This window comes from Petaurus breviceps, unplaced genomic scaffold, assembly GCF_028583685.1.
Source record: "Petaurus breviceps papuanus isolate PSGF00001 unplaced genomic scaffold, PetGlider_PUasm1.0 91133, whole genome shotgun sequence".
Taxonomy (NCBI): domain Eukaryota; kingdom Metazoa; phylum Chordata; class Mammalia; order Diprotodontia; family Petauridae; genus Petaurus; species Petaurus breviceps.
In genome coordinates this window covers 88671942-88688439 of record NW_027187419.1, presented here as the reverse complement: position 1 = coordinate 88688439, position 16498 = coordinate 88671942, and the positions used below count along the sequence as shown (strand labels likewise).

General features: G+C 35.3%; 1 protein-coding gene across 1 annotated transcript in view; it reads left to right on the top strand.

Moving 5' to 3' along the window:
* The window catches only part of KCNH7 (potassium voltage-gated channel subfamily H member 7), a 664682-nt gene that overhangs the window by 572129 nt on the left and 76055 nt on the right, over nucleotides 1-16498 (top strand). Inside the window, exon 8 of the mRNA XM_069079806.1 lies at nucleotides 4818-5017. Within this exon, the coding sequence (XP_068935907.1) occupies nucleotides 4818-5017 (200 nt within the window). The remainder of the gene's footprint in view (nucleotides 1-4817; nucleotides 5018-16498) is intronic.

The window sequence follows — 16498 nt, the reverse complement described above, 5'->3', positions numbered from 1 at the left end:
CCACTGAAAGGAATGAGTATGTTCAGGCTAGAGAGAAGAACTCAGAGGGAATCATCTTCCCCCAGCAAAAAAGCAAAACAAAACCAGAAAAATAAAAGCCCTTCAATTATTTGAAGGGTTACCATAGAGAAGAGGGAACAGATTTGCTCTTTTTGTCCTCCAAGGACAAAACTTATATATATATAAAACTTCCTAACCTCCGGAGGTCATGAGTTCCTCCTTTATGGAAGTCTTTAAAAAGAGTTTGTATAACTATTTGTCAGTTGCACTATACTGGGGATTCCTTTTTAAGGAGAGATAGTTCAGATTAGATGACCACTGATGTCCCTTCCAATTTGAACAGTCTGTGATTCCATTATTATTTGTCATTTGCTTTTCTTAGTGAGTGGATGTTTACATTTAGAGAAAGAAAATGCACTATATACCAAGAGTCAGTGCAGTTTAAAACTTTAGTAGCTTAAAATTACAGTAAGACTTTCAGGACACCATGTTCATTTTTAAATATTCCTTATGGCTTAAGTTTTGTTTTTTTTTTAATCCATAACCAGAGAGTACTACTTTAAAATAAAATTTTTAATTAAATTTTATCTTTTTAATTTTAGATATTTTTTCTCTTCTTCCTACTTCCCCATCAAATTGGAAAAAAAATTAAACCTTTAGAACAAATTTGCATAGTTAAGCAAAAAAAAAACAACTTCATATTGGTCATTTTCAAAAAATGTATCTCATTCTGCATATTTACTCCATCTACTTGCTATCAAGTAGTGGATAGCATTCTTCATTATCAGACCTATAAAATCATGGCTGATCTTTGATTCCATTGGTCAGAATTATTTAAAAAAGTTGTTTATTTTACAAACCTTCCTACATTTCTCTGAAAGTAAGATAAAGTTTTAAAGATAAATTTTACAAACCTATGGGTCCATGCAACTTTCACCAGCTTGTAACATATGAATTGCCACAACAACCCTACCAATACAATCTTGAAGGCATTGAGAGATTTTTGATATGGCTTCCTATACATTTTCCACCTTCCCCATGTCCACTTTTACATTAAAGTCACCATATATTAAAGTATATTTGTCTTTAATTAGGAATTCTTCATAGATTGTCTCCATCATTTCATCTACTATGACAGAGTTAAGCACAGAAGCTAAAATTATATTCTTTATGCCCTCTCTGGACAGTATAGGTGAGATGGGCACATTTACCATGAAGTGTTCTTTCTTGGTTTTGGACCATAAAAACAGTTCCATCAATTTCTGTATTTACTTTTCTAAAAATAACCTGTGAACTATCATTTCATTTAGCTGCTATTTGCTTATATCTTCTGACTTCACTAAAAGCAAGAATATAATAACTGATATGATTCAACTCCTGCAATAATATGTCAAATTGTTGGTCATTGGCTAAGGAGCTCACAATTAGAGCATCAAGTTTAGTTAATGTTTACAGATGGCCTAAAAACTGTGTTTCTTAGCACCCTCTGCCCCCTTTTCCTCCATTATGCAATGATCACTGAAGAAGTGGAAAAAGTCTACAAAGACTGAGGGCCATTTGTCTTTTATTTTCTTTCATGCATTGCCACGGTCTAAGAATTCATCCCTAAGAGACAGCCTATAGGTAATAATTGTCATTAGATTTAGCTAATCCTTGAAAAATAGGGATCGTGTTTAATTCCTGATAGAACTTGTGCCCCACTGGCATGGCCTTCAAAAACCTAGGTCACCACTATACCATGATGAGTCATTAGAGTAAGATGTTATCTGGATGTATATCCATGTAGGTTATTCAAAAAGTCATATACCATCCATAAGAAAGCAACTGTGTGGTCTTAGATACATCAGCAAGTCTAGAAAACCATGGAAGGGATTCAAAGATCTTTAAATATTTATTTTAATCAACAACATGGACACAAAATACTAATTTACTTATTCTTATGTAATAATGATGACCAAACACTTATATAGTATCTTAGAACTTACAAAATGCTTTCATCACAACAACCCTATGGAATAAGTAGCCCATCAATTACTCTCCCCATTTGAAGATGAAACATCTCATCAAGGTTAAGTGAATTACCCAAAGTCTCATAGCTACTGAGTGGCAGAATAAGGATTTGAACTCAATTCTGTCCTTTTCACAGTGCCACACTCTCTGCATTGCTATAAGTTGGCTAAAACATATCGATTTAATTCAACATCTTTTGTACTTATTCCAGTTTATGGCCTTTAAAATATTAAGCAGCTCCTTTTCTTTTTGCTCTATCTAAAAAGAGAGAAATACATATTATTTAGCCAAGAGTTCTTATTGTATTTTTTAAATCATAAGCTTGACTCTCCTTTCAGAGATTCTTTTGTAGCTGTTTTAGGGATTGATGTATCTTTTCCCCTTAATTTAGATTTTTGCCAGGGCGTTGATGTGTGTGAAACATTTGTTTGTGGCCCAAACTTTTTACGGTTTGCTTCTATCTGATGGGAATAGGAAGTCACAAATATAGTGTTTATTTGAAATGAAATAAAGTATTTTTTTCAAATTTTCCTTTGATGTGTAATGATGTCATTTTAATTGAAAACATAATTGAATCGGCCTAACTTAATCTTCATTAAGTAAGTTCTTAGATAGAAACTTACTTAAACTTGATTAAGTAAATTCTTGGCTAGTACCTTCTAGAATATTCCTCTATTCTAAAATATTACCTAGGATGAGGCACATACATAAGTATATTCTCTTTGGGTTTAGGAAACATACACATCATACAAATATACTTTTTTCACAGAAGGCACCTAAGGCATAAAGCAAGCTATATTCTTGGACTGCTTTGTCCTTACAGCCCAATGTTTTGCTTACTCACACACGTTCTTCTTAGTCTCCTCCCCCTAAGAAGAAATATGTGTTCCAGTCATCACTGTTAGCATATTTCCCTGGCTGATAACAACACCAAGATGGGCTTTGTCCACCTTACCTACCATCTCTAGCATCTGAATGTTATTTCAACTTTTACCCCTTCAAATAGAACCAAACAAAAGTCCTCTTTTGAGATATTACAGCTAGTTGCCATTTATGGCAATCAAGCAACACTTCTGATATTCAGATGTTGTACCTAACTGTGGAGAAAGGAAGGTGAAAGTCCAAGAAGAAAGACTATTTTGATGTAGTAGTAGTAGTGGTGGTGGTGGTGGTAGTAATAATAATCATCATAACCATACACGTGCACACACACAATGTCTTGTATGCATTATCCTATTTGACCTAGACAAATATTAATGTTGTTTAAAACCTACCATTAAAATTATAAAATAAAAAATAACAGTATTTAAAACATGAGTTGAAGGGGAAAATTGATTATTTAGATGAATCCTTAAAACATTCTATACTATTTAATTACTTCTATGCTAGTCTCCTACCACCACCACCACCACTATCTCTTATAAGTAAGTATGTACTTACATACCTACCACTGTCTCTACATACATACTATTGCTCTATTGTGTTCAAGAACCCTACTGACCTAAAAAAAAAGTTAACTCACCTTTCATATGCCTAACCTGCTCTCAAAGACTAATGGTCAAGAATTTGACAGGCCATCCATGATAAGGAAGACTTTAATTTGAAGTACCAAACTTTATTTTAACATTGCCTACAAATGATAACTAGGTTAGCAAAGCACATGATAAGGTTTGTTTTTTACAAAAGAAATATGGTTAAGTTGCTAGTAATGATAGCTCAAGATGGAAACTGTAACTTAAATGGTATATCAGAATAAGAAATACCTTTATAGTTTTTTTTTCCAATGAAAGAAAAACCATTATTATTGTCCTAAGCCAAAAAAAAAACCTCTGTTTCTCATGGAGAAATGTCTTAAAACACATTTTAATAGACCCAGAATCCAGATTTAAAGTCAGTTATTAGTGATTTCATATTTAAAGGAGGCTATTGACTTTCTCAAAATTATTGAACAAAAATTATGCATCATTGGTAGTCATTTGCATAGCAAGTCCTAAGTAGTTCAAAATATTTCTGAGATTTTTTTAAGATTATAAGAATTTTTGGGGCAGCCAGGTAGCACAGCGAGTAAGAGCACTGGCTCCAGTGTTGGAATGACCTGGATCAAATCCAGGCTCAGATACTCAGCACCACACCCAGAAATAACTGGCCGTGTAACCTTGAGCAAGTTACTTAACCCCAATTGCTTTAAAAAAAAAAAAAAGATTATAAGAATTTTTTTTGAAAGACTAGATAGAGAAAAGGAGAAGAGGATGAGGAACACATTTTGGTTTTTGTTTATTTAATATGAGTGTATTGGAGGTGAGGGTGAGGTGGTGTTTGCAGCACAATTAAAAGTCCAGAACATTTTAAAGTCCCAAAGCACCATTTTTATCCAATGATATTTTCCCGATGGTATATCTGAAATATCCAATTAAGGCAATTTTCTAATTTTAAACATAGTAGTGTATTTGTATTCTAGCCCACTAAAACCATATTTGGATGTTGTTATTGATATAGTATCTGTTGCTGGCATGTTTTGCATTGTTAGTGGTATGGATAAGTTTTAAACAGACCCATAGCTCAAGGAAAAATCTTCCATTTAAAAGTTTGATGAGGACCGACTACATTTCTTCTATAGATTACTATACAAATTGTAGAATATAAAGGAAAATTGGTTGATGTTTTGATTGTTTTCTTCAAAGAGCTGGTAGTAAATATCCATGGCCTTTCTGAGAAGACCAAAGTCAGCCTATATCATTCAAAGTACTGGTAATATCTGACATGTTCACAAGTTCAGTGGTTCTAACTTTGTTTTTTATCTAATCTAGCACTAATGTATGCAAGTATTTTTGGGAATGTATCTGCAATTATCCAAAGACTGTACTCAGGAACCGCCAGGTACCACATGCAGATGCTGCGAGTAAAAGAATTCATTCGCTTTCACCAAATTCCTAACCCTCTGCGGCAGCGGCTTGAAGAATATTTCCAACATGCTTGGACTTACACCAATGGCATTGATATGAATATGGTATGTAGCTCTGTTTTCAAAAGTGAAACATCCATCATTGCAGTCTACAGCTAAAATTTTTTCAAGTCTCACCAGCTTGAAACCCCCCTGCTTTTTGTTTTTTCCTCTTTCAAATATTTATTTTCTACCCTGAAGATAATCTCTCATTCTCAATTCATGGCATTGCATGGTGCTATATCTAGTTATATTGTGTGGCAAAGGCATTATAACGTGATGCAAACTGATATAACTTTATGTACTAGGGACTCCCTCTTCAGACTTTCAGTGTTCTAGGTAAGATCCAGCACCCAAGAAAGATCTGGGCCAATGTAAATTAAGATTTGGCAAGTGGACATTATCAGGTTTGGGTAAGGCCAGAATAAATGAGTCCTCATTAAGATAAGAACTAAGGTTACCAAACTTTAAAAGGTAGGATGTTTGGGGAACGCATGCCAAACATTAGATTCCATAGGCATTTCATATGCATTCTGTGATGGGAAGTTTAATATTTCCTTTAAGTACAGTTTTCTTTCTTTTTTTTTTTTCAGTGCTGGTAAGCAATTAACTTATGTGCCCTTATTATTGTACCTATTGGGTTTAATGAATCTTTTCTTTCAAGCAGAAATATGGATTCTTTCATCTCTTTTAGCCAAAGCACACAAAATAATAACTTGCCATAGCCCACTTCTTATTGCACCACTACTCAAAGGGAAACACAATTAAATATATGCTATCCCAATAAGCTTTTGCTTTTATTAGAAGAACATTGCAAGATATGATGCTGATATTCATTTGACTTTGCTGTTTGGACTGATTGATCACTTAAATAAGTCACCTAGTGAGCCATTGTCTGCAGCATCCTATCCAACTATAATAAAATGATCAAAATTAAGTTGTCATCCAATGTGGCTACTATTCCAAAGGTAGTCGCTGTTTCTAAATATCCTTCCAAAAAGGAAATCTCTCATATTTACAATGGTAGTCATACCTATTTAAATCAACAAGCTTATGCTTCCTAGATGACCAGTTGCTCAGAGATCTGGAAGCTTGATCAAAATAAATATCTTCAGGGAAAGAGCAAAGATTCATAATTATCAGTCAGGGTACAGAAAACAGTTGGAAGTATTGCCTAATTTGCAAGAATCTTCCATTTATGTGCGAATAAATTCCTCACAGCTTGATGCAATCTATATTAATCAGAAATAAGGCCACTGTTGTTCATAAAACACTTTAATTTTTAGAGCTAATCAAATCTGTCCTTATGGATATTAATTAATATATTTCATCTAAAACATTCATTGAACTCTGAGTTGTTTCCAATAATCCCAAAGCTCTCTATGAAGAATTCATTCGCTTTTTGATGAATGAATCTCACTGCTAAGGGAACACCTTAATATCACTTGAAAGAATGCTCCCGAATTGATTGATGCTCTCTATTTCAGTAAGAGTTTATTGTTTAACCAAGTTTTCATCATTCAGAAAGTACTGGGGGCTTTCTGCTGTGTAGGATAAAGCAGTATGATTATATGTTTTAACTAAAATCTGCATCACAAAATTTCTTTCCATACTGCTAGTTTATTGCACAATAGTGGGGGAAAAAACCCACTTACTTATGGTATCATTTCTTCTCCCTGTATTATTCTAGTATTGTGATCATTTTGTGAGCACAAGTCTACTTTTGTGACTATTTACTTTTCATTGTTTGAATCTATTACCTATGACTATGGTTTATATACCACTTGCCTAATTGATGATGTACTTATGAAAGATTTATCTCTTTCCTGTCTGCTTCACACCTTAATACATGGAATCACAACACCCACCGGTAAGAGCAGGAGGTATTTATATATAATTTAATTCTCGTGTAAAATATTGAGAATATCCATGTTATCTGTCAGGTTTAGAGCTTGTTTAATGCTTTCAAATTTCAGTTTTAACCTTTTTTTTGCATGATGGAGTGGTAGGCAACACAAGATAGAAATCTCTGGGAGATAAGCACGGGGACAAGGTAGAAAAATAGACATTCTTAAAGTGAAGAACTGCTTAAGCTAAAAAAATTTTTTTCAACAATTTGCTACTCCCCAATACAAATCACATTTCTGTACTCTGCCCCACCCTAACACACACACACACACACACACACACACACACACACACACACAACAAAAAATGTGTATACGGTTTGCATTAGATAGCTGTCATGAAGAAATGTCACTCTCTCTCTGGTCATCCTGTATTTTCCTTATGTAGGCACTTTTCTTTTCTATCATCTGCATGCCTATATAACCTGCTGGTGGGCTGTGTGAGCTCTAAACCATGTGCTTAGGAGATTTGCATGTGGTTTTGAGAGCTTGACCTTGCACGAACTTCCTATTTGTACACAGTGTCTGCCTTTTTCATCTCGTGACTGCCAAGTGAGTAAAAATAATCATATGAGATTAATTAGCAAATTCTGAAATATCTGATGTCATATACTTGGTTATTAAACATAATAATCAAAAAATACCTGTTTAAAACCTACATTATTATTATATTTATTGGAGAGAAATAAAAGTAGTGAATTTCTTCTGAAACAGTATGTAGGCTGTTAAAAATAATCCCTCAGTGACTTGTGAGAATTACTTAATTTAAATTGAGTGAGACAGTAACATAATTTAAATTTAAAGGTTTTAATACTTTTATATTCCTTGAGTAATATTCTTTTTTCTTCAAGGACATTCCATATTACTTCATTTGAGTATAACTTTAATCATAATTTCTCATAAAACCTTTCAGAAAAGCTGGTTTCACTATTAGTCCATATCTAAAAGAAGCATAAGATTTCTAACTATAATATGTTATGGTTTGTTAACCATACTATGTACATACTTAATTGGTCTAAAACAGTCTTTCCTGCCAAAACTTTTGATTGCATAGCAATTAACAAAAAAATAAAGATGGAAGAAATATTGAATAATATAATAGGGTCACCTTTTCCTTCCTACAAGATCCTTTACCTATTTAAGTAACCACTCCTATAATATCTACAAACTAAAGTTATCCTGGAAACAGTTGTTAGTATCCAACTCCATAACCAGGGGATGTTAATAATTCAATAAGCTCTTTTTGTGATCCAGGCATCAGGGGCAGCACAGCCAGATGATTGAAGCCTAGAGCTCATTTCCAAAATTGCGTCAGGAATCTGGTACAGATCGTGAGGGTTTTTGTGTTTGGCTTAAGGTTACCCAAGATTTATGACCAGTCACCCATATCTCCAGATCTGTTCTGGGATGTTCTTTCCCCACCAGCAATCTGAATAACTGACAGTTTCTCAAATTAGAAGACATTTTTGGAACTCTGATACTAGCTCAAGGGATTGTTCTGAGTTGACTCAAAGAATGGTTTCCCAGAGGCTTGGTCTAAAAAAACTCTAGAACAACCTTTAGTGACTGATATTAATGCTAGCCCCGCAAAATGCTAGGATTGAAATCATTGGTTATGTCAAACCCTCAGTAACTTTCCCAACATCATTTATAACTACCCTCAACTGATTAGGGAATCTTACTTGATCACATAATTGCCATGGTCAACCATGCATTTTGGATAGAGAAAAAACAAATCCTTCTCTAATTGTTTTGTTGACTCCATAGGTTAGATTCCATCTCATAAAATAATAGTTTTCCTAAAATGTATAAATCAGAAGTTTTTAATTAGTTTAATTGTTATAAAGCCACGACCAACTTCCCAAAAAGCTATATCTGAACTTGCTTTTTTTTGCCAGCAAAACTGGTTAAATTAAAGAAAAGAATTTATAAGTTGTGGGTATTCATTTTTCAAAATTTCTCATGATTTCTTGAGATTTGTGAGATCTTCTAGAAGAGTCTACTAGGCCTCTAACTCAATTTTACTTCAATGATTGTTTCTGTTTTCTCCTGAATCAGGACGGCATCCAGTGATACCTTTGACCCTATCATTTATACTTGGTCTAACCTTATCCAATCAAAGATGTGTTTTTTCCAGTTCTCTGCACACAACTCATTAAAAGGACTTCATGTGTGCTGGACCAGCATTCCCAGATCTACACTGGTCCTGGGGCTGTGTAAGTGAGCTGACAGAGAATGGCAAAATCGTTCAGTCATGGCCAGTTAACTATCACATAGAAAAAGTTCCTGTCTCCTAAAACTATACTCTTATTTCTCATGATGGTTTGGAAGTGACCTGGGATTCACAAAAGCTGTGCTAATGGAACTCAAGCTCTGACTAGTCCTACTGTGCTGGAAAAGTTTAGAATATTAGCCTGGCAACAGGTATATATGCCATCTGAAAACCTACCTAGCTAAATGCAGAGAGACTGCTTGACAGAAAATGTGTATGCCATAATAATTCATGAAGACTATCTGCTAAGGCATGGAGGGGTCAAGATGCACTTTTGTGGGGAGAGTTCCCACACCTATGAGATCACAGATCCTTCATGTATTGGAGTGAGAAGAAAGAGGCTCATTTTACTCCAATGCTCTCTGAAATTTTTTTAAAGTAATGGTTACATATTATAGCATTTTGTACTGTGCAGTACACAGAATGTTTTTCATTTGCTGAAGCAAATAGATATATTCTTGAAAGCATTTCACCTCAAATCAGTAACACACTATAGGAAAAGAAGAGCAGAGCCAGATTTGGATACAGTGATCAATGTGAGCCACCAATTCCTTTTTTATTCCCTGTAGGGAGGAGCTACCTTCTTAGTATACACTGGATAAATTAAAAAAACAAAGCAGTTTTACCATACACCAAGGAGGTTCTATGATTTTGTTGGCTTGACGAGCTCACAGCAGGCCAATTCTTTTCACCAAAGACCACAGCCAGTCTATAACTTAGATACTTTGTGGGGAGTGCACAAAAAAGCACATAGAAATTAAGTGACATCACACAACTAATGACTGCCAAAGGTAGCATTTGAAACCACATATACCTGATTACAAGCCCATTATCCTAATTATCCACCACTCCAGGAGATGTCTACAGTTTTACACTATACCAATTCACAGGAATTGCCTGGCTTTCTGGGAAGCACGTAGCAAAATTATTACCATGAGTTCTACCCTTATTAAAAATCTTTTGTTTTACTCAGAGTCTCACATACCCACTGACTAATAGGATGACAGTTGTAGAACACCTGTTGCTTAAGAAAAGATGATATTTTCCTAGCCTGGGTCCTCTAAAGTAACACGTTTCCATTGGATTTTTTTTGAAAACTTCTTAATCATTTTAAAGAAGAGAACAATTAATATGATCTGGACTTTTCTGACACTAAGAAAACTTAAAACATTATAGACCTAGAGCAATTTTAGGACAATGTACTCACTAAGTCACCTTCAACAAGTCATTCTCACCATCATCATCATCATCGTCATTGTCAAAAATATTCAGTGCCCATCTGCACCTGGCTCTATGCTGCATGCTGTATAAAACGATGGCAACTGCTCTTCAGCAGTTTCCAAACCAAGAACAAATTCTAGTTGGTGACAAACATGAAAATTAAAAGTTACCACCAGAAAAAGAGTAAATGATATTTAAAAACATAGGTTTCACATTATAGCCACAGGTTTCTGTGCTTTGTTTCTCTATTTGTAAATTGCAATTAGGAATTATCTCCCTGTAGTGCCATTAAAATAAAAATTGTCAAAAAGTTTTGCTTAGTTCCTTAAAATGAAGAAAATATTCAGGCAGGGTTCCACAAAACTATTCATTCATAGGATTCACCATTTAAGTTTTAATTTAATCTTAAGGATCCTCGAAGAGATCTCAGATGTCATCTTCTCCAATTCTCTCCTTTTACAAATGAGGAAACTGAGGCTCAAATAGACTTGGTGGCTTGTCTAAGATGACACAGTAAGTGGAAAACTTAGGATTTGAACCCAGTCCTCCAGCTCCAAATCCACTACACCACATTGCCTTAGAAGAAGTACAGGCTTTAAAAACTTTATATTCATAGGACATGGGACCAATTACTTACCAACTTAGTTTAAGATCACACTCTAATCAAGGTAGGCTGAGAACAATGTAACTTAATAATTAGATGGAGGCAAACTACCTTGGATCACTTTTTAAAGGATTTTTTTTTAGCAAAATAATTTTTCGCATGATCTAATCCAAAATAATCAAAGGCCTGTGGTTAATGGAGTAATTTAGTACTGCGGTTAACGTTGGAGTAATTTAGTAGAGACAAAAAATGAACAATTTCCTGCAGAACAAAGTTCAATGGAATTGGTAACCAAAGCTCCATCCAATCTGACAAGAAAATTCTTTGTTCCTTAGTTCAGTTCAACAGTTATTAAATGCCTATTGTGTGCAAAGCCAGGAACTAATCCCTGAGAAAGATGCCAAGAGTAAGCAGAGGTTTCTTAAAAAACTAATCATGTTTCCCCAAGCCCAGCCTTTTTTACAATACTCTTCTGGTGATGGTATAGGATTGCTATATGAGTGAGAATTGTGCTATAACCCAGTCTCCTGAAAATTAAAGTTGAGGGCCTTCAAAAGTCAATGAAGATGGGTACATGGTGCATATGATCAGGTTGCAAAATGTTGTTGATGAAGAATTATGTAGAATAAATAACATAAAGGATACCATCAAAGAGATGGTTCTAGGGGAAAAAAGATATGCCAATAATGTATTAAGAGCAAGAGGCCCATGTAAGGCCAAGAGGCCTAGAAGAAAGTCCCCAGCATATTGCTTAGTTCCCCTAGGAAGGATTTGTGAGATACCATAGGAAAAAAATCCATCATTTGTATACAACCACTGAAGGAATTTATTTTGCTTGACTATACATATTTGTTATGAAAATGTTTTCTTTTTCCCAATGGATTAAGTAGAAGGAAGAGAAATCCTTTTCTGTTAATATTTTTTTTAACTGAGGAGTGGGTGGAGGCATGCCACAAATGTGGAATGTTGCATATACTTTCAGATAAGGTCACTGTAGTATTAGTTTTACTTGATGGTTTTACTTTGTTACAATAGACATCTCAGGAATTGGGAATAATCTGTAACAATGCAAAAATAAGACATAGAAAACTTCTAAAAATACTTTTAAAAGGAGCACACAAGAGAAATGAATAAAAGAAAAGAATCACAAGATAAACAGGCATGGACAGGTTGTAATATGTATCATCTCTTTACTTCAATGGGCAGATAGGTAGCACAGTAGATAGACAACTTCCTGAGTTCAAATGTGGCATCAGGCACTTACTAGCTGTGTCACCCTGGGCAAGTCACTTAACCCTTTTTTTGTCTCAGTTTCCTCATCTACAAAATGAGCTGGAGAAGGAAATGGCAAACTACTTCAGAATCTTTGCCAAGAAAGCCCCAAATGGGGTCACAAAGAATCAGTCACAACTAAAAAGCAACTGAACAGCTTTACCTCAGTGCTTTAAATTATAGATGTGGGCACTTCCTCCTCCAATGAAAATTGCAGCCCCTCTATGTTTAGGAACTAGTTTCATGGGTTGCTGTGGCCAAAATGAATCATCATCTAATGAACAACTTTCTATTGATTAACATCCAGAACTTAGTCAGTTTGGCCCTCTGACAGTAGAGATAGTCCCTCTGTGTGTCCCTTCTTCAAACTCTTTACAATTTCATAGACTTTATTAGGGTTAATGACCTGGGGATAAAAGGATAAAAGCTTTCTAAAAGCCATCATCATGTCTAAAGCACAAAAAAAATGTTGGGACAGAATTTACATGGAATCTCATTAGCCCTTGTACAGATATAGCTATATATGCTATTTTTGTTCAGTTGTTTTTTTCTTAGCAAGGATACTGGAATGATTGTCATATCCTTCTCCAACTCACTTTACAGATGAGGAAACTGAGGCAAACAAGGTTAAGTGACTTGCCCAGGGTCACACATCTAGTAAGTGTCTGAGGCTGGATTTGAACTCATGAAGATGAGTTTTCCTGATTCCAGACCAAACACTCTATCCACTATGTCCAAAGCACTTCATGTACATTATCTTGCTGGTATCTCTCAACAACCCTGTGGATCATGTGCTTACTGTGAGTTTTGGTATCTTCATTTTATAAGTGAGGAAATTTAGTCTGAGAGAGAAAGTGATTTACCCAGGATCTAGGTGGGATTTGAAACCAGATCTTTCTATCTCCAAGTTCATGGTGCCTCTCAATATTTTGTAACATTCAAAATTATATGTATATCATAGTGTAACCCTTCTATAGAAAAAATATATTTTAAAAGTCATACCAAGTGAGAAGTGGAAGGGTTATAACATGTGTCAGACTTAATTCATATTAATTTTTCTTCCTCTTGTGGTCTAGCCAAATTAACCAATGAGCTATTGCCCAAAGTGAACAGTCCAGCACCCATTTCATGTCTTTGCACAAATTGCCAATTTTTTCCCCTCTAGCTCTTGGAATCCCTAGCCTCCTTCAAGGCATCTCAGGGTCCACCTCCTACTTGAAACTTTTCTAATGGCCTCCCCTCAAACACAGACACACATTTACTCTCCTCTCTTCTCATAAAATGATCTTGCATTTATCTTTATACCTGTTATATTCTATCCCCCTCCCCTAACAACCTCAGTAGAATATAAACCCCAATGACTTGAGAGACTCATTTTTGCTCTGTATGCCTACCACTTAGAGTGATGCTTTGCCCACAAGAGCTGTTTAATAAATACTTGTTGAAATGAATCATGTTAGTTCAATTGTGGGAGTGCCCACCTTGAGAAAATCACCAATTTCTCTCAAAATTTAAAAAGTACTGTGTCTGTCCTTGCTTAAAAGTGCCACTACTGTTTCTGTTGCTCCTGAGGGTGCTACACACATGTAGGAATGTGGCCAGAAAGAACAATGTGTAATCAGTAGTTCTTTCCATATTGTATATGTTTAAAGAACATCCTTTGATTTGGCTTCTAGCTAGAGCTCTGTTGGCCAAATCTCTCACTGGTGGCATGGCTTTCTTACTACCCCATAAACAGCCCAACATCTTGCCCTAAATAAAATGATGGCCCTAGGCCAGACTCATCAATAAGCTGTCGTTACTTCCTACCATTTCCTGAGCCATGTCAAATTACTTAATTCTATGAAATCAACCTGTACAATGTTGTTGGGCAATTCATTTTGTTGTCCTCCCCCTCCCCTTATCTACACACTTCCCTATTCAGTACAAATTCACAATAGGATTCCAGAATCTCCATGGCTACCAAAATACCCCTATTGGAGAAGCCAAAAATTCACTATCTAGTCTTCTTATGCTTTACACTCTCCACATACTTTCCAATCCAGTGACACTGGCTTCCTTGTTCCTTCTCACACGAGACAGTCTACCTCCTGACTCTGGACATTTTCACACTGTTACACAAACCCAGTATGAAGCAATCAGAAATAAGATTACTCTTCTGAGTTAAGACACATTTTCCAGGATGTTTTGGAGGGAATACATTCTTACACTGGATAGGCAGTTAATGATTATTTAAATCCCTTTCAACTCTAAGACACTATGAGAATAATGGAAAGGGACAATTCAAAAAAAAAGCTTCTAGATGTGCTCATGAGGAAAAGATCATTGGTCATACATGAGTCTTCTTTAATCATATCCTTATAAAGTCTCATCGAGACTTCATAATCAATAAATCAACAAACATTTAATGAGTACCTACTCTGTGCCAGGCATTGTGCTAATTTCTGGGATACAAATGCAAAGAAAGAAATAATCCTTCCTCTCAAAGAGCTTACAGAAAGACAGAGATGCATACAGAAATGAATAACTTACCACTCTAGAATTCCATTCATGCCCCAGACTCTGCCAACCTTTTAAAAAGCATTGTTATAGATTCAAGACTCCTCTTAATAATATAGACCAGCATGGGGAAATAATCTAAATTAAATGCATGAAATAGTCCATGAACTTCTGGTCCATTCTCTCACTGTGGAATTCCATTTACTTTATGTATAGCAAGGGACACATTATGCAGTTTCAGATTGCATGTTCCATTGGTATCCTTGAAACATCTAGAAGAAAGGACGGAAACAAGCATTTATTATTAGTATTTACTGTATGCTAAGTTGATCTTCACAATAACCCTGGGAAGCAGATACTATTATCATCCCCATTTTACACTAGAAGGAACTAAGGCAAGTAGATGTTAAGTGACCTGCCAAAGATCACACACCTAGTAAGTATCTGAGGCTGTTTTTGAACTCATGTCTTCCTATCTAGAGACTCACAACTCTATTCATTGAACCATGTAGCTACCTCTGAAAAGTATTCTGGTAAGATCTCAAGTTCAGTGAGTAGCCACTTGTGGGGAATTTATGGAAGGAGTAGGGCAGGGATGGGGAACCAGCAGTCTTGAGGCTACACTGACTAAAGTCATAGGACCACATTTGAGGACCTAGAGGGCCACATGTAATCTTGAGGTTGCAGGTTCCCCAGCCCTGGACATGGGATGCTTAGGCATGACAGGGTTATGATCTTCATCTTTAGAGCATTGAAATCACACAACCATTGAAGTATGGGCATATGGTCAGTAGAAATGACATAGCTATATCCCTAGTAAGTAGAAATATTTATTTCTTTGCAATTGTATCATTGCATTTAATTCAACACCTTGCACATATATAAAAAATTATTCAATTCAATAAACATCTGTTAAGTACCTACTTGGACTCAGTATTGAGCTGGTCACTGGGAGACACAAAGACAAAGACAAAAAAAACACCAAAAAACAAACAGTTCTTATCCTCAGAAAGCTTACCTTTTACTGGCAAGTATGATGTATCAACAGGTAATTAATACAAGATAACTCAATAAGTATGTAGTTGATAATGATGATGATTACCATGTTAGGATAAACCAAATTCTGGATCAAATAGGGTAATGGATTTCTGTCATGTACTATACTTAAAGAAAGGAAATAAGACTCCAATTTTTTTTTCTTGAGGATTGGATAACTTGCTTATGGAACAGTCACCTTTATGAGACAAATCGCCTTACTGACTCTCCTCAGAAGTGTCCCAGCATGTATATCCCTCAGTATTCCCAACATGATGAATAAAAACTGGCACCAGTGGTAGCTTCCTTCCTACTCCCTGACCTTTGTGTCAATCACAAAATATTTGGGAGATATTTTGTCTACACTATTAAATGTTATGAGATTTTAAAAAGTCATTCTGAGAAGTATTTTGAATAGTGCAATAGAAAGGAATTAAGAGACCTATATTTCTTTCTTAACTTTGCCCCTGCTTTATTTTGTTATCTTGGACTCCTCCCACCCACCCTACATACCCCAGTCTCCCAGCCCCAAACAAAAAAAAAGTCATCAATTTTACCCTATTTGTTTAACACAGTGTTTTCAAAGGAGATCATGTAGATGAAAATATTTTTTAAAAGCTCTACTGAAATAAGGGGTAATAGCATTTTAATTTGTTATTATTGCTACTATATTGTCCCACTATATAGGAACAAATATCCCATAGTTTATTACACCTTTCTTCTTCCCTGTATATAAT